The following is a 19,873-nucleotide window of genomic DNA, read 5'->3' as shown; positions in this document are numbered from 1 at the left end:
TGCTAAGATGTTAAATCTACCGCATATCTACCGCATTCATCGGCTACATCAACCATCCATGGTTAAATGTTGCAGTGGTTATGTTACACTCTGAAATTTTTGGATTTTAGGATGTGATTAGAAAGAACAATAAACAATAATTTTCTCATAATTTTAAAACTTTTTCCAACATTTATTTTCTTTACGGGTAATTTAGTATAGGAAAAAAATTGGTTGTTTTTCTGAATTAAATAAAGTGGTTCTTTGTGTGTTGCATTCACGCTAATGTATTCTGGTGTTTCATGAGTGCAAAAGTTTCAAAAATGCATTTAGACGATGTCCAGACCCTTCTAAGAATTTTCTAGCTTTTTATAAAATTTATTCTCAATTTCCTAGAGCTAAATCTATTTGTTAGAATGCTCTAGAACTCTTTTCACAAGCTTCAAGTATTTTATTTGGATTCCTCGTTCCCAAACTATCTCAAGGATTTTTCTTGGAATTTTTAAAAAAAATTTGAATATTTTTCGTGCTTTAAAAATATTTTCAAGAATTTTCTAAATTTGTTTTTGCACTGAAAAGTAATTTCAGAAATAATCTAATCTATCCTATCTCTTTGGGCTAAGCCTGCGAAGCCTGACCCAGCCAGCCCGCTGAGGCCCATTTGGGCCAACGGCCTCAACGTCCCTAGCGCAGCACGCCGCGGCCGGCCAGCCTTGGCGTGCGCGCCAAGCCGTGGCCACCCCACACCCCTATAAAATGCGCCACCCGACCCCTGCACGCCCCTGTCATCCTCACCTGCCACCACCTCGCTACCTTGCGTAGCGCCGCCGCCTCTAAAAGCAGCCGGAGCCGAGCGCCGCCGGAGCTCGCCCGCCGTTGCCTGCCAGAGCAAGTCAACACCACCACGAGCTCCGCAAGGCCAAGCCGCACATCCGCCGCCGCTCGTCGTCGTCAACTCGCCGCCCGAAGCGCTAGGACCACCCGATCGCTGTCTGCTGGTCGCCGCTGGCCAAATTTTCGGCCGGATTCCGCTTGTCTTCGCCGCTGGTGAGCAACGAGGAGATCCCCTCGACTTCCTCTCTCGTTTCCCCTCCTCACCTTGGTCCCCAGCTCGCCGAAGTGCCGACAAGCCGCCGGCCAGAGCCGTTGCAGACTTAGGGAAGAAGAAGACCCCCGTTTTGCAAATAGATCCTCGAAAAAATCTGTAATTATTCACCTTTCTTTTGTGTCTTCTGAGTTTCACAAAAAGCCTCCTAGAAAGTTTAGGTTCCACAAGCCAGTCCAACCCAAGCACTAACAGATCTAATCCTAGGCTTTGACCTAATAGCGAGCACTATTCCATGTGTCTTGCCAATCTTCTCTGCTAGCCCCTGAGATCTATAGTTAATCCTATTTAGGTTCTTAGAATCTTGTTTAATCCATAGATTCCACGTTTTAACTCCGTTTAACCTCGTTCTTATTGCATTAGATTCATATCAATTTAAATTACGCATTAGAAGCAATGTTGATTATAATCTCTATTTTGTAGTTTATTTAAAATATTAATATGATTAAATACTTATATACTTGCTTTTCTAATTAAAATCTAATTAGAGTTCAACCTCGTGTTTTCATAACTAATATAAATTTGGTAAATGTTTATTTAAACAACTCTTCCAATTAAAAGCTAATTAGAGATATACCTCGATTTTTCATAAATTAAACTTAATTTGATTAATGTTTATTTAGTTTGTTTTATAAATAAAAGTTGCATAAGTTATATCTCGGCTTTTCATAATTAAATGTTAATTTAACTAATATGAATATAAATGTGTTTTTGAATTATTAGTTTAACCCGAATCATAAAGTTATACGCTTAGATGTTTTTACATGTTGCTTCTAAAATCAAATGTTTAATTTGTTTAAAATTGTACTTGAATATTTATAAATAAAAAATTGGACTAAGCTTTACATCGTTTTTCATATGTAAATATGACTTGATTAATTCCAACTAAGGGTATTTCCGAAATATCTTTACATTATTTTTCTCAACTAAAATAAATGAAGCAGGTAGCTCTTATGTTTTCTTTTATAATTCAAATCGCTCAATAGCTGTGCCTTTTCAACCTTAGTTCCATTTTAAGTGTTTCATGCGTCCTTGCGATCCTAGAATCGAGTCATTTCCTTTAGTACATTCTTTTAAAGCTTTTCTTTTATTGGTGGATTGTTCTTAGTTGTACTTATTTGTTTGCTTATATGTTTGTGCCGGTGATTACTTCGAGTAGAAGGATCCCTGTTCGGAAAATTTGAAGTTTCAAGAGAGTAAGAGTTGAAGAGTAGTAAGATTAACTTTTCATTGGAGAAAGACAAGTGTCCCTAACCATCCTGCTATCTATGCTTATTTTACAAGAATACCATGTGTTAATTGGAACATGGAGCGACCACCTATAAAATAGTGCATTCACAAGGACTACATGGCCCTAGTCTTGGCTAATTAATTAGAAACTCTAGTTTGAAGCAATCTTACCGAAAGGGCAAGAGGGGCGGCGGCAGATGGGGTATAACCCGCCTCTCAGACTTATTTGCTCTATGGTAGCTTCGCAGTCTTGAGAGAGTATATGCTCTACTACTGATCCGGAAACCTTAGCGAGCTACTTCTTATCAGGGAATCTTTATAAAGGCCTCGTAGCGTCCCTATGCATTCACACCTCGATAGTGTGATGAGTGCCTGATTAGCACAGCATGGTTGGGTCTAAAGTTCTTCTGAACTTTTCCGCAATTTGTGGTTAAAGATGTACAATCTCTGCATAGTATAAAACTGATATATCAGCCGTGCTCACGGTCAAGAGCGGCCTAAACCCTCGCATGATTATCATAAACTTTGAAGATGGACTTAAATCATTATTCTGATTATTTCTTGTGGCTTCTGATTATTTCTTGTGGCCTTGCTGAGTACCAACCATAAGTGTACTCACCCTTGCTTACTGCTGCTTAGAAGAGGAAGGTGCGTGAAGTTTTCTGAAGATGATGCTAAGTTCTAGACGTACGCAGCCCCTAGTCGACTGCCTGTGAAGTTTGGAGCCTACGTTTTTAGGATTAAGCTGTATATCTCAGATAGACTCGTAAGTCATAATTTATATTTCTTTACGTGATATTGTTACTGTTATTCACTGATGATGTCACTATATATATAAATGTAGATCCTAGCATACATATAGGTAGCACTTGGTTTTGTTTTAAAACCGGGTGTGACAAGTTACATGCAAAGATCTCTTTATGATTAATCAACTTTTAACACCGAGTAACAAAATTCTGTAGTCCAAACAAGTTTTCAAAATTGAAGCCAGGTATAGTGATTCTACATTTGTAACAAAGGTGGCATATACAAGAAACAAAGGGATTCGAGGAGATACGTAGAAGGGAAAATGCCAAATGGTAGGCAATGTAGAGCCTAGAACAGGGTAACCTGAATATCCAATCACATGTATGTCGATGAATCATCACTCTGGCCATTGGAGGTAGTCCTGCAGCTGATGCCGTGGTAATCTGACGAGGCTTAGTTTAAACTTGTTGTGTGGTTCATGTGGCAGCAACAGTGGTCCGAGAGTACATTTAGCCTTGTGACTGCAACGATGGTTGCAGCTTGTCCTCTGCATTTTGTCATTTTGTGCTATCAAAGAGCTCCACAATCAGTCCTGTTGGTGTGGCTACTGCTGTGGTGGGCCTGGTGGCAAAGGTGACTGCTGCTGCTCTCCTTGCATAATTTGCTCTTGCTGCTGGTGCCGATCGCTTTGCCATGCCCAGACCATATCCTTCAGTGCAGGCCTTATTTCATCTTTCACGAGCTTTTTATACTCTATTGTGTCCCCATTGGTCTTCTTCAACTCAACTAAAAGGAAAGAAGGAGCAAGCTCAAAAATCTCTGCATCGAGCTCAAGAAATCCCTTTATTCCTTCCTTTGGCGCAGCCAGTTTCAAGACCCCATTATCTTTCTTCTTAATTTTGAGCTTTAACCGCTCAGCCAGTTCATGTAGCTTAGCAAATACTGTTTCTGCTGGCTGCCTAGTGGTAAATCTCTCTTCCTTCCGGCCATATTTTTCTTCAAATAAATTGGACAGGTCAAATCCAGTCGAAAGGGAAATGATATCAAATGCATTCATGTTAGGGAGGTTTTGTAACACTTGATTTTCCTCCGAATTACTGCATTCTCTTGAGTTAGAGGTTGTGGCTTCACCATTACACACCTTGTCTCTTGCTGTGTCGTGCTTCACCTTTGGAGGGTTTAACTCAAAGGGTTTCCTGTACCAAGTGCTTCTCTTTATCCTTGAAATAGGTATTCTAGTACTTGGATCTGGATCAAGCATTCTAAAAAGCAGGTCCTTCAGTTCAACAGAAAAGGAACGAGGGCATCTGTACTCTGCTTTCGAAATCTTCCTATACAGCTCAATAAGATTTGGGTCATGGAACGGAAGGTAACCAGCCACAAGCACAAAAAGAATTACTCCACAAGACCATATGTCAGCCTTTGAGCCATCGTAGCCTCTCCTACTAAGCACTTCAGGAGCAACGTAAGCTGGAGTTCCACAAGTGGTATGGAGGAGGCCATCTTGTCGTTTGGATTCAGCTAAGGCACTTAGACCGAAATCTGAGACTTTTAGGTTGTCATTATCATCTAGGAGTAGGTTTTCTGGCTTCAGATCACGATGGTAAACACCTCGGCTGTGGCAGTACTCCACCGCACTGATCAATTGGTGGAAATACCTCCTAGCAACATCCTCACTGAACTTTCCCTTGGATATTTTGTTGAACAGCTCACCACCTTTAGCATACTCCAAAACGAAGTAAATCTTGCTCTTGCTAGCCATTACTTCAAAAAGTTGCAGAACATTTGGATGTCTTACCAGTCTCATTATTGAAATCTCCCTCTTTATCTGCACTATCAGCCCAACCCTCGTGACCTTGTCCTTATCAATTATCTTTATTGCAACAGCCTGCCCGCTAGTTAGGTTTCGAGCATAATATACCTTGGCAAAGTTTCCTTGTCCTAACTGCCTCCCAATTTCATAACGGTCCATCAAAATATTTCTCCTCTCGTCCATTATATCAGTCTATATATAGAGTGAGAGAGAAACAAATAGGGTATACCAGGTCCACAGTGCCCTGCCTTTACAACGGTCTATTTATAGAGAAGGGTAGATGGGAACAAACGATATTCACCAAGATCGTGGGATTCGTGGCTTACTGACGTACAAGATAGAAAATCTTTGACCTTCTGCGCCCCAAAACATGGAGAAAATTGCACCAGTATGCAGTCACTGCTCTAATGACAACTCAATAGGATCACTTAGGATAAACCGACAAAGCTTTCTGGTTCCCTGTTACACAATTTTGCTCCCAAGATAAATGATTTCTGCTGTGACAGTGGAAACTGCATGGAGGGAGAAAAAAAAAATCTAATCAGCGCAAACATGTGAGGCAAGAGCAATCAATAACTAGAAACTCAATGGAGATCAGCAGGTGCTACAAACGTCAAGGTGGATTCGGACTCTACAAGTGTGCTAAGTTAGTTCTCCCAGACTCCCAGGAATCATTTCCCTATTTCATTGTGATTTCGGATGTCCACCCAGCAATATTGGCAAGAGTGGAAGACATCCTTTACTCCTTACCCTATGTTAGCTAAATCATAGTCTAAAATGAGGCGTACCACATGACACTGCTAAGATTTCAGGTTGCTCCAACGGTGATACCAGCACAAGATACTGAAATTCAGGCACCAGAATCCGACATCGGAGCAAAATCACATTAGCAAGCTGCAAGCATCATCGAGCAGGCCAGCACAAAATTCTCCTCCCACTCAGCGCCAAATCAGAAAGCATTCCGAAACCTAGTTCACCGCAGCAGTAAGCAACAACCTACCGGAGGTCCTAACTTAACCACAGCGCGGTACAATTACGCCCTTAAACAACCAGGAACACTCCAAGAAGCAGATCTCCTCATTTACGCAACCAAGAGTAGAAACTAGCAACGCAATCATCACCTGCTAAGACCCGGGGCGCGCAGAGGGACGGATCCCGGGAGTCTCCAACCCCAAGCGAGGACGCTCGATCTTGCTCGAGGATCGAATCGAAGCCGGCGCGGCAACTCCCCCCCGCTCTGAGCCTTTGACCCTTGGAAAGAGCCGTCCTTTTCTTTTTGTTCGGCTTCTGTTCTGTTCTTCTTCTGTGGCAGCAACATCGCATCTCCTTCCGCGTCCTCACATGCGCAGATGAGCTGATGGCACGTCCAGCACGCACGGCCCTGTCAGTAGGCCCCACATGCTCACCGGCCCAAGGCCTAGGGCCCAACGAGGAAATGTTTCGATGGTGCAATGGGCCGGCCCACACGCTTTCCGGAGTATTTTCTCTTCATTTCCTGTCACATGGATGCTCGGCGCCGTGGCGGAGAAGGCGGAAACGATGCGGCAGCGCAGCGACGCCGGCGAGGGCGGCGGCGGGTGGCCATCGCCGGCGTAGAGGATAGAAGGTTCAGGGAGGCCTCGAGCATGCGCGCGTGGGGGGTGGGGGGGGGGGGGGGAGGCGGGGGGCGTGCAGGTTGCTCTTGCCCCGCCGCGGCGCCGTCCGCGTGGACCGTGGAGACGTCAGGCGTGAGGCGTGTGTGAGTCGCCGCCTGCCCACGCCGCTCGACTCGCCTTCCGAAGCTTTCCCTTCCTGCGCGCGTCTTGGCTGGAGACAGGTACGGGGCACGCCTCCTTAGCTTTCCCGCTTGCAAGCTACAGTTTTCTATGCTCTTGTGGCCATGGCTTGGCTCCACCGGAGTAGCCTCACCAGCAAGACAATTTTATTACGGTGTTTGGCAACATCAAGAAACGAAGCAAGAGCTAGAGTCATGACGGGCAGAGTGCATTTGAATCTGAATCTGTACCGTCCAATAGTCCACACTCCGAAAGATACTGACCACGGCATAAAAAATGTTTTTTTTTTCTTTTTGGTGCAGGCAGATGCAGGCGCGCGTGCCGTGCCCAAGTCAACATTTCCTTCTCACACTGGCGGACTCCTTGTGCCATCCGGCCTAACTAGTCTCAAGTAAAAGCATCGGTGACCTTGATTTCAGCTCACTACTCTTGGTTTGTAAACAATGCAGTAGGATAGGACTTGACTCTTCTAGACAGTTCATACTAGCACACCTCACAGGCACCAGGCCGTCTCTTTGAACAAATCTAGCTAGTTTGGCAGCCAAAGAATCTCCTGTTACACTCCACAGAGACCAGAAAAAGCTTCATGTTTTTTTCCTTTTCTTTTGGTGGAGGAAAGGAAGAGGAAGAATGAGCTGATAGGAGGCATCAAGTGATGAGGAGCATAAGATTTGTGTTGCTACTCGTGGCGACTGCCACGTTGATCAAGCCATCTGGAGGAGTAGAGGCAGAGGAGGAGGACTGGGAGCGTTTCTTGCTGCAGTGGAGGCAGCATACTTCTCTTCCATTGCCGCTTCTGAATGGGGATCTGGTAAGCCATCCATACACTTTTTTCTTCGCAGCATTGGACAGTATAGATTGGTTCATGACATGCATGCTTTCTTCACACTCGAGATCTGCCATCTGCCATGAAATTTGCAATGAGTTCCTTCTGTTTCCTACAAAAAATAGTTCTTTGAAATTAGTAGCTGAACTGCTTTTTTTTTAAAAAAAAGAGAGAGCCAAAAATAGGGGTCCTGCCCTTTTCTTCCTGTATTCTGCAAACTTTTGTGTGGTTAGCTTCTGCTTTTACACTTGGTTCCTCTGCGAAAAATGGAGGCATCAGTAAAGGTATACTTACTATGTAGGCTGGTTCGTGGCTGGATGCAGGTTGACAAAATATGGTCAATTTGCATAAGGGACATGGTTGGTGCAGAGGAAATATTGGGCAATGTACTGTCATTTGCTTCAGATGAACTGTTGAGTCATTCATCAGAGAATGTTTTGAAGACTGTGTTGTTTCTGGAGCTTCTAGCTCTTCTTTCCCATGAAAAGTTATCTACTACCTGTGATTGTATCCGTGCAAACTGCTTCGGCTTGGGAATTCCACAAGAACTCAGCATTGCATTGGGCACCTATCTTGAGAGCCACAAGCCATTCCTTGATTCAAACTTCTATTCGAGACGGCATTTGGCTGATAAATCAATTGGAGATGCTCCTTCCATGGCTCCAGCTTTTGTGCCATCCATGTCCTCCGGTGATGAAGTTCAGTTTCCCCAATCTGTTACAGAAACACCATCTACGCCTTCTAACTCTCTCAACATTGAACCTCCCAACCAACCTCATCACCATAAACCTGCACATAAAGGAGTGACTCCTCCATTTTCACCGTTGGAGAAGCATAAAGACTATGTTAAGTTAGTCTTGATTGCAGTTCTCCCGACAGCAGCAGTCTCATTCGTTGCTGCATTTCTAATTTTCTACTGCTGTGGATGCAACAAAAGCAAGGTCTCTGTCAGTGAGCAACGAGATGACCATCCTCTTCTTCACATGCAGTTGGCTAATGTGCCTGGTGAGGCAGTGTCCATTTTGTCTACCTATGATGGATTTCTTCGTATAGAACTATAACATGCTACATTCTACCTGCAGGTTCATCACCTGATGCTCATTGTCCTGCCAGTCCACATCACAAGGATGATAAAAGGGTTGGGTCTTCTAAGGCTGGAGTCAGCATGGGTCAGTGCTTTTCATGCTGTTTTATAGGATCATCAGACACCACACCAACTTCACAAGTGATTGGAGGAACACTAGAGAACAACGCCACAAGTGATGCTCCTAAACCAATGCCACCGCCTCCGCCACCTCCACCTTTGCCACCTCCTATCAAGAAGGCTCCTCCTCCCCCACCTGGACCCCCCAAAGGTTCAAAAGCAAGGCTTGCTCAGCTGTCACCTGTTGAGTCAAGTCGTTCTGAAGGATCATCTGCAGGCGAGCAGACCAGCGAATCATCTGAAGCCGAAGTTAATGCCCCAAGACCCAAACTTCGACCTTTCTATTGGGACAAAGTTCTTGCTAATCCTGATCAATCAATGGCATGGCATGATATCAAATTCGGTTCTTTTCAGTAAGTGTTATTATTGGCAATAAATTCTTGATACATTCTGTCTGCATTGTGCTTGTTTTTCACAAAAAACATTTTACAGTGTGAATGAAGACATGATAGAGGAATTGTTTGGTTATAGCGCTGGCAAAAGAAATAGCCTCAAGGACAAGGAACTTCCCTCCATGGATCCTGCTGCTCAGAACATTTCTCTTCTCAATGTTAAGAAATCATGCAACCTGGGAGTTGTTTTTAAGGCAATGAATGTCAGGGTACAAGAGATTCATGATGCTCTCATTGAAGGTATCTGTTTATCCACAAAGACCTATTCTAAATTCGCCCATGTAGCTTGCTTAACTGTATTTTTTTTTAAAAAAAAGATACCATTCAGTATATCTCTAGATACAAGCTATTTACACCGACTTAGATGACAATTGGCAATACACTTGCAAGTGAAGTTTTTTAGAAAGCTGATGTGACCTGAAGGGTGGCTACTAACTTTTTAAAAAAATTCAGAAGAAAGCTGTGTAGTTTGTTTAACTGTATTAAGAAGAAAAACCCTTCAATATATCTAAGAATGCAAGGCATTTTTGCACAAACTTAGATGATGTTACACTTGTAAATGGTTTGTTTGGAAACTTTGCTGATGATCACCTATAGGCCATAGGGTGCTCACTACCTTATTAAGTTAACCATTCACATACAGAAAATAAAATTAACCTGAGTGAATATCAGGTAAGTTTTTTAATCTACATCGTGTTGGACATTCTATTCTAGCATATTATATTTGGTCCCTTTTATTTATGGAGGACTCAAGGAAAATTGCTTCAGATTATATATATTCTGCTTTTACATCTATTTATTTGCTGACATCAACATGAATCTGAAAGACGGAAACGTTCCCAGTTAGCCTGGATAGAATATGCATTTTGTTTTCTTTCTGGATAGTCCACTGTACAGACCTCAGTACTATGATTTTCTGAAGTTGTATTTTGTTTGTGAGCGTGTCCAGTTGCTTTGCTGCTTGTCGGTGTGGTTTTTTTCCTGCTCAGTCCATGTCGAGTCATCAGCCTCCTAGATGTTTTTGAGGATCCTTGTATGTAGAATTTTTCATTTAATTTTATTGACTTGTGATCTAGTTCTCCTGCAGTGCCCTCAAATTTTTTGACATTGTTTTCACCTCATTCTGTTCATAAGGGAATGAACTTCCTAGGGTGCTTCTTGAGACAATCTTGAGAATGAAGCCAACTGATGAGGAAGAGCAGAAGCTCAGGCTCTATAACAGGGATTTCTTGCAACTAGGCCTTGCAGAGCAAGTGATGAAGGCACTAATTGATATACCTTTTGCTTTCAAAAGGATCAATGCTTTGCTTTTCATGTCCTCCTTACAAGAAGATGCTTCAAGTCTCGGGGATTCATTCCTCCAGTTGGAGGTAATTGACCTTAGCACAGTTGTCTTCTTTTAAAATTTCGCTAAAAGGGGAAAAAACTCTCTTAACCTTTCATTGCAAGGTTACTGATACTACATCTGTTGTTGCCAGGCTGCTTGTGGGGAATTAAAGCATCGGCTTTTTCTAAAGTTACTAGAAGCTGTTCTCAAAACCGGAAACCGTTTGAATGATGGGACTTTCCGTGGTGGTGCTAATGCGTTCAAACTTGACACCCTTCTGAAATTATCAGATGTCAAGGGTGCTGATGGAAAGACAACATTGCTTCACTTTGTTGTTCAAGAGATCATCCGGTCTGAAGGTGTCCGTGAAGCAAGGTCGGCCATGGAAAGTGGAAGAAGTCCATCGAGTACATCAGATGACAATTCCAATGGATCTCTTGAAGTTGAAGAAGATGGTGATTACTACTCCCACCGTGGCCTTAAGATTGTTTCAGGACTCAGTACTGAGATGGACAATGTCAAGAGGGTAGCTGCACTAGATGCTGAAGCTTTGTCTGCCAGTGTGGTGAACCTTAGACATGAGTTGCTGAAATCAAAGGAGTTCCTGAGTGAAATTGCAACGATAGAAGAAAAAAGTGGATTCCGCCGCTCATTGGAATGCTTTGTGGAATATGCAGATAATGAGACAAATTTTTTGATGAAAGAAGAGAAGAGATTGAGATCATTAGTGAAGAAAACAATCCGATATTTCCATGGAAATGACTCTAAAGATGACGATTTTCGGTTGTTTGTGATCGTAAGAGATTTCTTGGTGATGCTAGATAAGGCATGCAAGGAAGTTGGAGCATCACAGAAGAAGGGTACAAATAAATTACGAAACAATGGCAACCCTACATCCCAGCCAACCCTACAGGAGCAACAGTTCCCTGCTGTTATAGATGACCATTCTGATAATTCAGACTCTAACGACTGACAATAGATAATGTAGATGTTCTTTTCTTCAGGAAACGTTGTAAAGAGAATCCATTTTGACGAGGAAATATGCTAGCATACAGACAGATTTCACATACATATCTTGATTGATATTTATGGCTTCACGATATGGTTCCTAAAAGTTCTCTAAATTAGTATCTCTTTGTTGAGTTTGTTCACACTTTTGTCCTTAAAATCTAGTTTTGCATCACAATTTGATCCCTCATACGTAGGCAATATTTTACAATGCAGGCATGTAAAAGCTTATGGTGTTAGCAGGAGAAAAATATGTGCAACTTCAATCTCAACTTATATGGATTTTTTTTCTTGCATTTTATTATCTATTCTCTTTTTCTTGAAAGTGCAGGAGAGTTACACATTATTGTATTAGAAGGAAAAAAATTACTATGCATTCTTATGGAGAATGCTTAAAACTAATACAAAACTGTTTACAATGTACTAAATTCTTAACCTAACATGGAAATGTGGGGCTTCGATACATATCACTATCTATTCCCCAAGAGAAAGAAATTCTAGTGTTTTCGGTACTTAGGGTGCTCCCATGCACCCGAGCACCTGCATGCGTTAGATGCAAGATCCACCGTGCATGTATAACGTACTATGGAGTGCGCTCAAATTCTGAAACGTGCGAGGGCTAAGATGCAAAATAACACTAGATGCACAACTCATCCATCTTGCACTGTGGGTCTTACGTCCAACGGATGCAAATGCACGGGTGCATGGGAGCACCCCAAACACCTGGAGCACTAGAACTTCTCTCTTTATTCCCCATCTTTCCATTCTTTTATTTTTTTTCTTTCTTAGGCTCTTGCCCTAATCCGTTGTAGCTCGTTACATATATGTAGCCTAAGCTATTGGAATTTTTTCATTGCTTCCCAACTGATGCAGTGACGGTACTAGCGCCACCGGCTCCTCCTCCTCTTTACCCGACGTCAACATGCTTCATTTCACCTCCTCTTTAGACTCTAGTAAATCCTCCTTGCCTCCCTCGTCGTTGCCCTGCCCCTACCTCTGTCTTTGGTGGCTTTTGTCGCTAGATTCGCTGCCTCTTATTATCGCCGTCTTGTGAACCCCAGCGCACCATGTTCATCCTCCACCACTTGTAGCATGTGCCCTTTAGCCCATGATCCATTCCCACTCAAGGACCTCCCTCTAAATCTATGCTCTCGCCGAGAATAATCCTTAACCCTAACTTAGGTGGTCTGGTGAGCAACTCTTAGTAGCCTATGTGATGTACAATATTTTTTGAATGAAAAGGTATGAGTTCTGCCATTCAATCAAGAGGAAAGCGAAATTATGTTTCAGTTTTAAATGGTGAGCCATCATCGCACCAGTGATAGGAGAGATTACAGTGCAAGAAGATCCTCAAGACATAAAGCAAATGCTATTTTTTGTCCGTACCACTACGAAAGAGTTTGTTTTCGTTGGTCAACGCTCTCCAACTCAGTGTGTATGGCTGCTATTTGGAAGATTCGGCCCCATTCTCTAAAGTAACATCAGCATATGGTACCATTTTCATAGGTATATTTGATGTCAATATCTTATCTCCACAAGGTTCTTCGGTGCATCTAGGTTCCTACTCTACTTTACTTTAACCACCTGATCTCGATGCTTGTTAGCAAGTTAGGCCATTTTCTATAACGCTAACACGATACACCATAATCAATGGTATATTGGAGCTCTTTTATTAGCATCGTTTTGTTTCTTTTAGAAACTCTACAACCTGTAAACTTGTAGTCCGGTATTTTACACATATTAACTGCACAACTCTAGAGAAAAAAAACTATGGTGCCTGAATGGCAAACAAAAAGGAGGAGGAGGAGAAGAAAACGAAATCATCTTCGGCATTGCTAGCGCCCGGACGTCCAATAGGAATTTTTCCATCACACGTTCTATTGCAATATTAAAATAAAACATCTGCAACATCAAAAAATTATAGTTGTAACATTGAAAAAATATGCGAAAAAAAATGACTATATCGTTCGACTCCGGGATAGAAAATTCCCGCTGCAACATGAACACTATGTTTCATGCAATATTCACTATGAAACATGCGAAAACAATAGTTGCAATATTGATATTTAACTGTTGAAACATACCTCGAGGCGTCCAATTTTTTTAGATTCCGGTCGAGGCGTCCAATTTTTTTAAAGATTCCGGACGTCCGTAGCATTACCGAATCATCTCCGAGATACTTAGCTACAAAACACAACCCCAACCACTCGTTAACGATCGGACGGCTCAAATAGCGCAGCGCGGCTAGGGGGCTAGTCTCGTTATCTGCCGCCCCGTCGCCGTGCCGGCGGCATTGCGCGGACCCCAGCTACTCTTCCCCTTCTTCGTCGCCTCCTGCTAGGGCTTTGCGCCTCCCCTCGAAACCCTACCCGCCACCATGCGCGACCGATCGGTCGATCGCGAATTCCCCAGCCGCGAGCGTGGGGATCGGCCGCCGCCCGGGATGCTCGGCCCTCCGCGACGCGGGCCGGCGTACAAGACGAAGCTGTGCGCGCTGTGGCAGCGCGGCGGCTGCTCCCGCGACACCTGCAGCTTCGCGCACGGGCACGCCGAGCTCCGCCGGTTTCCTGGCTCCCGCACCTCGTTCCCTCCCCGCGCCGGTATACACATCCCTTTCTCGTGCCCCCATTCTCCCCTTGTTCGTTTTTTCACTTGAGTGTTTATCTTCTGAGATCAGATCCCCATAGGGGCTTATGGCTCCTCTTGATTGGGAGGGCTCGTTCTATGAAATTTCAGCGAATCCTCTTTCTCGGGTTGTTTTGTTGGTAGGTTTAGATGTATGGCTTACTAGATGCAGTCAGTTGGTGTGGTTAAGTGAATAGTATCGCGGAGTACAGTGTCAGAAACAGCTCACTTTAATGTTAAGTTTCAGGAATTCTGGATCCTATGATGAATGGTTTGGTCATGTAATATATGAGATTTATGTGCTTCTGAAGAACACGACACGTGGCGGTATGAGATGGTTGGTCATGAAATCCATGTGCTTCTGAAGAACATTAAATGGTTGATGGTATGCGGTTTTGGCGTGCCATGCAAAAAGGGAAATGGTATACATGGCAAGTTACTGAGTTGGATATCAATAACAGAAGGGAAGAATTAGGTCAGTTTGGCCGGGATAGAGATTGACAGAATGAATATATTTGATTGGATCATTTATGGATGGCTGTCTTTGGAGCTTTAAGGTGTTATACACAGACATGGGTGTGGGTATCAGTGTAGGACTAGGGTGTGGGTATCCGATTCGGCAGATTTTTTTGGGGGCACGCCAAATAACACATGGAATCCAACACGGGTGTCAAAATCTGGCATTGGTGTGGGGTGTATGATTCAGCAAAAAAAAAAAGGACACAGGTGTCTAAGTAACAGATTTACCTTGGGGTTGTTCATAGGGAACTTTATTCTTGCTTCATGATTTTTGTAGTAGTGTGCTTTCTATGTTTTCTATTATCTATAGTGCTTCTGTGAGTTGTTAATTTTCTTATATTTATATCAGTGCTTGAATTCAACCTCAGTTGCTGCAGATAGAAAACAATTCTAACAAGTGGAAGCTTGTTGCAGAATTAGGTGGCATTCTTACTGGTTGTCTTTTGATTTAACTACCATTCGAATTAGCAGACTCCTGAGCAGATTTATTAGACTCAACTGCTGCCAGAGGATAATACGACCTTTATATAGATTCTTCACTTGGTATTTCGATGATTTGTTGTGACTAATGCTTGTCCTATATCAAGAAGTGGGCATACCAGTATCTTGGATGACGACTCCACTGAATGATGTCCATATACATTTGATGTGCCATGACCATGTGATTAGCAGCTTTACCAGAAATCCTTGAATATTGTGCATCAGTTAGTTTCATTGGGAAGCCTGGTAATTGCAAGTCTCTGCGGAGTGTGGAAGATATCTGGACAAATGATAGTAGATTTATATGGGGATATTGAGATTATAGAAGACCTCAACTTGTCATAATTGCTATTTGAGGTTGTTCATGGTGCTTCCATCAATTTGATTTGTGACAATCAACATTATGAGTTCAGTATCATCTTAATGGGTGCATCAGTGGTTCCATACCATATTTTGGTATCTACCCATGCATTAATTTTTGGCCCTACTTTGTTGTGGCTAGTGGTATTATACTGGAGACCCTTCTACTTATTGCTTATTGAATTATCTTGTAGCTCAAAGGTTGTGGTAAGCTTACAGGTTTATGGGTGACCTATCTCCATATTGATACATTTTTCGTTCAGTATTGTATCTTTCCTTGTATAACATTTGCTCTATCTTTAGGGAGAAGAGATTATAGAGGCGGTGACTTCAGAGATAGGTTTGATAGGAGGCGTTCGCCTCATAGGAGACATTCCCCTGACCGAGATTCCAGGGATCATCGTCCCTTTCATGACCGAAGACCAATTTCTCAAGAAAGGGGTAAGGAATGCCTTCTTAATCTAAAATCTGTATTTACATTTTAATTGAACTCCGTGTCCGTCGTGTATTTAGGTTACTAAAACTTTGAAAATTTTACTTGCAGAATCTAGCTATTCACGGTCCCCCAGCAGGAAGAGGTATGGAATGCATTCCAACAAATGATTAAGTCATTCAATTGTGGATATACTTTGACACATTTGTCGCTGCTCATACTTTTTATTGTATATTTATTATCTACTGTTTCTTTGTTATCTGCCTTGTTTCTGTGATGCAATTTCCTCATTGTTAACCCATTTGATATTTTGGATCTCAAATAGCTTTCAAAGCTTTATCATCGAACAATATGTTAAAACATCCTCTCTGAAATCATAATTTTTGTTCTTGCCAACTCGCAGTTGTGGCGTTTAATTATCAAATATTATGTGTATCCATTGTATTGACATAAGCATGTAACATGTGTCCCTATAGAACATGAAAGATCATTTTTATGTTTTATTTTATGTCCACAATTACTAAATCATGACATGCGTGTTATCTGCTTGTGGTTATCTAATACATTCAATTCCTAATGCACTTCTCAAAAAAAGGTCAGATCTACTTTTTACAGATAAAATTGCCTTTCTGTTAAAATGCCCTGAAGAACTCCTTTTTCATTGGTTTCTTGGGTTCTCTACCTGTGTTGAATATGTGGAAGACTGAATATATTGATATTATAATTTATGTTTCCACTTTCTAATCTCTCTCTCTCTCTCTCTCTCAGTGAAAGGAGGCATGAGAAGAAGCCTGATGATGGAGAAACCAACTCATCTAGGAGTTTGAGTATCTCCGACAATAATGATGATAGAAAAAAGGAGACACTCTTAAGTGGTGATGACAAAGAGGATCAAGAAATACAGGTCTGGTGCATAATACAATGTATAGCTGCAAGTCATCTTTGGGGCACACCGTCATTGTATAATTAATATTAAGATCATTCTGCAGCTGAAACAAATAAGACAGGATATGGAACTTCTGCGTGATGATAAATCTCACCTGGAGGTCAGTTTCTCTGCTTTTACTAGTACAGCCAGTGAACTGTGTGAGCTTTGATGGTAATTTGGAAAAGATGATGCATGTTTTTTATGCATCTACTACTACATCGGCTAATAAATTTGGTGTATCTGGAACTTCTTAAATGCAATAATTAATGCTTGGCTATTTGCTATTGTAAGGTTAACCATTCCATTCATGAATGGAACATTGATGTGTACATCATCTTTAATGGCTTTATTCAACAAATTCATTTTTGCGCGTTATTTTGGGCGCTGCCTTCAACTACTTTTTGCTGCTTGTATCTTTGTTCATTGGAGAGTGTGTGTCCAGGATGGTTTAAACTTATTGACACATATCCAATGCCATAATGGTTTAAACATTTTGGAGTGTTTGTAGAAGTTGATGTGTGCTTGTAAACCTTGCTTTGTAATGCCAATTGCCTGCTACTATGCAAGCATTTCTTCTTAGCGTCTTTATACATGCTTTATTTGGATGATGTTTCTTTTAGTTCCTCCATCCATGATACATTTTGCAAGTTATGATTGGCCATATATTCTTAGAACTCTTGATAATCTGTACAGTTCAATGCTTACCCTTGAAAATAGCTCGATCTGGTGTAAATCTGAACTTGACGCTCATATTAACTATTCCTCTTATAGATAATTTTGGATGAGAAGAATGCAGAAGTACGCAAGATTTCTAGCAGAGTAAATGATCTTGATCTGCAGCTAAGGAAGGAGAAAGAGGAATGCCACAGGTACTTATACAATCAGGCACATGACAATGGCATGCCTCTTGTTTATACAAATAGCTCCATGGTGTCATCAAGTATTATATTGTGACATTATTTTATGCCCAATGTAGGATGACCTCAAAAATAAAGAAGTTCATTAAAGCTCATGCTCGCTTTTTGAAGGCACAGGAAGAATTGAAAAGGTAAATATTGTGTTTTTTTATCACTTTTCAACCAACAATTGGAAAACATTTTGACTTAGTTTACTGCACCATTTCACTTCTATATGTACATGATTATGATTATAGACTAATTCGAGCTGTGCAGGTCACAAGCTCGTTTTGAGAGACTCGGTGATTTGCTTGCTTCTGATATTCTGAAGCGTGGTGCTAATGAAGAAGTTTCCAGTATCAACGTTGATGAAGATCCAAATGGGCCTTATGAAAGGAGCCCAAATGCTGCTACAGCTAAGAAGAGATCAATCCTGTACTCAACAAGTGAAGAAGCAAAAGCCGGTGGGTAGATTAGTCTGTCTCTGAATCAGTGATGACTATGTTCCCTTAGAGTTCACATTATTATGATGTGAATCTTTTTAAGTAACATTTCTTTCTCCTTGGTGTCAAAGTACTTAATACTTGGAGTCTAAGTGAGCCCCTAGCAACCAAATTTTCCTCTATTGAACTTCAAGCATTGGAATGGATGCCATAAGTTGGCTACCCTGAAACACTAAATGAAGTAATCCCTCCATTTCTAAGGCATTTTAGAATTTGAGTTATTAGCTTTGACCATCTTGTCATATGAAAAATTGAAAATAATTAGCTTATGATAGGTACTTTCAAAATGTAATATATATAGTTATGTATGCCTATTTACCATAGTACTTACTATAGATTTTGAATGGTCAATGTTGCTTATTGGAGACCTTGTCGAAAGGGAGAATTTTTTTTTTTCATTTACATCTCAATATCATTTCTTGCTCTACGTGTTTAAAAATACATATTTTGTATCAATTGTGGTCTCATGTCTAATGTTTGTTCCTTTTCAGTAAAGAAAAGGAGAGAACGAGATGCAGAATTTGATAAACCAAGCAAGGGAACTGAGCCAACAAAAGGTTTATATTTGAAGAAGAAATTGTGGGAAGATGAAAAGGATAAGATAGGCAATGTAGTTTCCTCAGCCAACACTGACAAGGTGCGGTGTTTCTCCTGTATTAACTCAATTTTCTGAAGTTATGCGTATTCTCTAGCTGGTATAGTTGAATGCTCTGTTTGTACAAGAATTAGTGAAGTTTAAGGTTGAGACCTCATTGCCTTGTTTTCTCTTAACTGTTAAGACGACTTAACAAGAAATTATATAGGTTTCCTTTATCGATCCTGCTAGCTCATTTTGGCCCTGTTGACATGATTCAAGCTCTGCGTAGTATAAGTTCAGACATTTATTGAGTAGATATTTTTAAACTTACAGGTCAAAGATTCTCCAGTCAAACATGTTTTGCCCTCCACTGGTATGGCTGCTCATGCTGTGGATGATCTATTTGAAGCTGTTGAACTGGAGGATAGGCATGATCCGATAAATGCACTAATAGAAAATGATGCTGGCGATGAAACTAGGTCGCCTGCTATGCCCTCACAGCCACCACCAGTGGTTAATGCTTATGAGCAGGTGACTAAACTTGCATCCTACATCCTTAGAAGTAAAGATAGAAATGTAAATTTGCATCCTGCAGGAAATGACAAACCTCACACATACTATTACACTTTATTGCACTTCAAAACTTGTTCCCAATTTCTTTCAGTAGATCTGCTGAAAAGTATGCTTACAGTTTGTTTTATTTCTTTCCCAGTATGAGGGTGATGATGAGGAAGTCGACGTGGAATAAGTGCTGTGTCGAGATGGTACTGGAATAAGCTGTTAGCTATTGCCTGTGTAAAGTCTTATGTAGTTGGTGTTGGAATTTACCTTCTATATAAAAAAAAATTCTTTAGTGACACCTTTAGTGGATGCGATTTAAGCTGTCAGCTATGTGGAGCTCAATTTTTTTTCGTGAATGTGAAACCCTGAATATCCTGCTACCTGTACCTAATATATCCCGTTGGTGTAAATCTTGTCAGTTCCCTGGTGCTTTGTGACGCTGTTTCGATGTGTTCTACTCATGCCGTGCTGCTCGCGGCATGTGAATACTGATGTTTTGTGAGTTTTATTCGGGCCGATGCCATTGATCTCCGGTTGATGCTGCAGGTTGCGCCTACCGCTCACCTCCCTCTTCCAGCACGTGGA

General features: G+C 41.6%; 3 protein-coding genes across 7 annotated transcripts; 2 read left to right on the top strand and 1 right to left on the bottom strand.

Moving 5' to 3' along the window:
- Positions 1-3,214: 3,214 nt before the first annotated feature.
- Positions 3,215-6,204, bottom strand: LOC101757993 (CBL-interacting protein kinase 26). The gene is made up of 2 exons (XM_004951792.3): positions 5,996-6,204; positions 3,215-5,386 (listed from the first exon to the last, which is right to left on the bottom strand). Exon 2 carries the CDS (start codon positions 5,055-5,057, stop codon positions 3,666-3,668), a length of 1,392 nt encoding a protein of 463 aa, XP_004951849.1. The 5' UTR covers positions 5,058-5,386; positions 5,996-6,204; the 3' UTR covers positions 3,215-3,665.
- A 321-nt stretch (positions 6,205-6,525) lies between these two features.
- Positions 6,526-11,525, top strand: LOC101758406 (formin-like protein 10). 3 transcript variants are annotated; one of them, XM_004951794.2, is made up of 8 exons: positions 6,526-6,690; positions 6,952-7,040; positions 7,269-7,460; positions 7,799-8,480; positions 8,558-9,032; positions 9,112-9,311; positions 10,206-10,441; positions 10,550-11,525. In XM_004951794.2, the coding sequence occupies exons 3-8, from the start codon at positions 7,305-7,307 to the stop codon at positions 11,369-11,371; spliced, it is 2,571 nt and encodes an 856-aa protein (XP_004951851.1). In that variant the 5' UTR covers positions 6,526-6,690; positions 6,952-7,040; positions 7,269-7,304; the 3' UTR covers positions 11,372-11,525. The 3 variants fall into 3 exon arrangements, with proteins under 3 accessions (XP_004951851.1, XP_012703100.1, XP_022681993.1); XM_012847646.2 differs by having other exon boundaries at positions 7,264-7,460; XM_022826258.1 differs by lacking the exons at positions 6,526-6,690; positions 6,952-7,040 and having other exon boundaries at positions 7,318-7,460; positions 7,777-8,480.
- Positions 11,526-13,689: 2,164 nt separating this feature from the next.
- LOC101759090 (zinc finger CCCH domain-containing protein 13) lies at positions 13,690-19,720 on the top strand. Of its 3 annotated transcripts, XM_004951797.2 has the most exons (12): positions 13,691-14,006; positions 14,501-14,506; positions 15,694-15,831; positions 15,935-15,968; positions 16,592-16,727; positions 16,813-16,869; positions 17,523-17,620; positions 17,728-17,799; positions 17,924-18,111; positions 18,642-18,787; positions 19,061-19,258; positions 19,440-19,720. In XM_004951797.2, exons 1-12 carry the CDS (start codon positions 13,784-13,786, stop codon positions 19,473-19,475), a joined length of 1,332 nt encoding a protein of 443 aa, XP_004951854.1. In that variant the 5' UTR covers positions 13,691-13,783; the 3' UTR covers positions 19,476-19,720. The 3 variants fall into 3 exon arrangements, with proteins under 3 accessions (XP_004951856.1, XP_004951854.1, XP_004951855.1); XM_004951799.3 differs by lacking the exon at positions 19,061-19,258 and having other exon boundaries at positions 13,690-14,006; XM_004951798.2 differs by lacking the exon at positions 14,501-14,506.
- The last annotated feature ends 153 nt before the right edge of the window (positions 19,721-19,873 follow it).

Source organism: Setaria italica, chromosome I (assembly GCF_000263155.2).
Source record: "Setaria italica strain Yugu1 chromosome I, Setaria_italica_v2.0, whole genome shotgun sequence".
NCBI classification, from domain to species: domain Eukaryota; kingdom Viridiplantae; phylum Streptophyta; class Magnoliopsida; order Poales; family Poaceae; genus Setaria; species Setaria italica.
The sequence above is the reverse complement of the archived record's forward strand: the minus strand, read 5'-3'. Positions and strand labels throughout refer to the sequence as shown.

What these genes read in the sequence shown, in the direction of transcription:
- LOC101759090 (XM_004951797.2), top strand. Translation starts at nt 13,784, where the DNA reads ATGCGCGACCGATCGGTCGATCGCGAATTCCCCAGCCGCGAGCGTGGG. An exon ending in CGGTCCCCCAGCAGGAAGAG is followed by an intron (nt 15,969 to 16,591) that starts GTATGGAATGCA and finishes TCTCTCTCTCAG; the next exon opens with TGAAAGGAGGCATGAGAAGA. An exon ending in GCACAGGAAGAATTGAAAAG is followed by an intron (nt 17,800 to 17,923) that starts GTAAATATTGTG and finishes CGAGCTGTGCAG; the next exon opens with GTCACAAGCTCGTTTTGAGA.
- LOC101758406 (XM_004951794.2), top strand. Translation starts at nt 7,305, where the DNA reads ATGAGGAGCATAAGATTTGTGTTGCTACTCGTGGCGACTGCCACGTTG. An exon ending in CGCTTCTGAATGGGGATCTG is followed by an intron (nt 7,461 to 7,798) that starts GTAAGCCATCCA and finishes GGCTGGATGCAG; the next exon opens with GTTGACAAAATATGGTCAAT. An exon ending in ATTCATTCCTCCAGTTGGAG is followed by an intron (nt 10,442 to 10,549) that starts GTAATTGACCTT and finishes TGTTGTTGCCAG; the next exon opens with GCTGCTTGTGGGGAATTAAA.
- LOC101757993 (XM_004951792.3), bottom strand. Translation starts at nt 5,057, where the DNA reads ATGGACGAGAGGAGAAATATTTTGATGGACCGTTATGAAATTGGGAGG.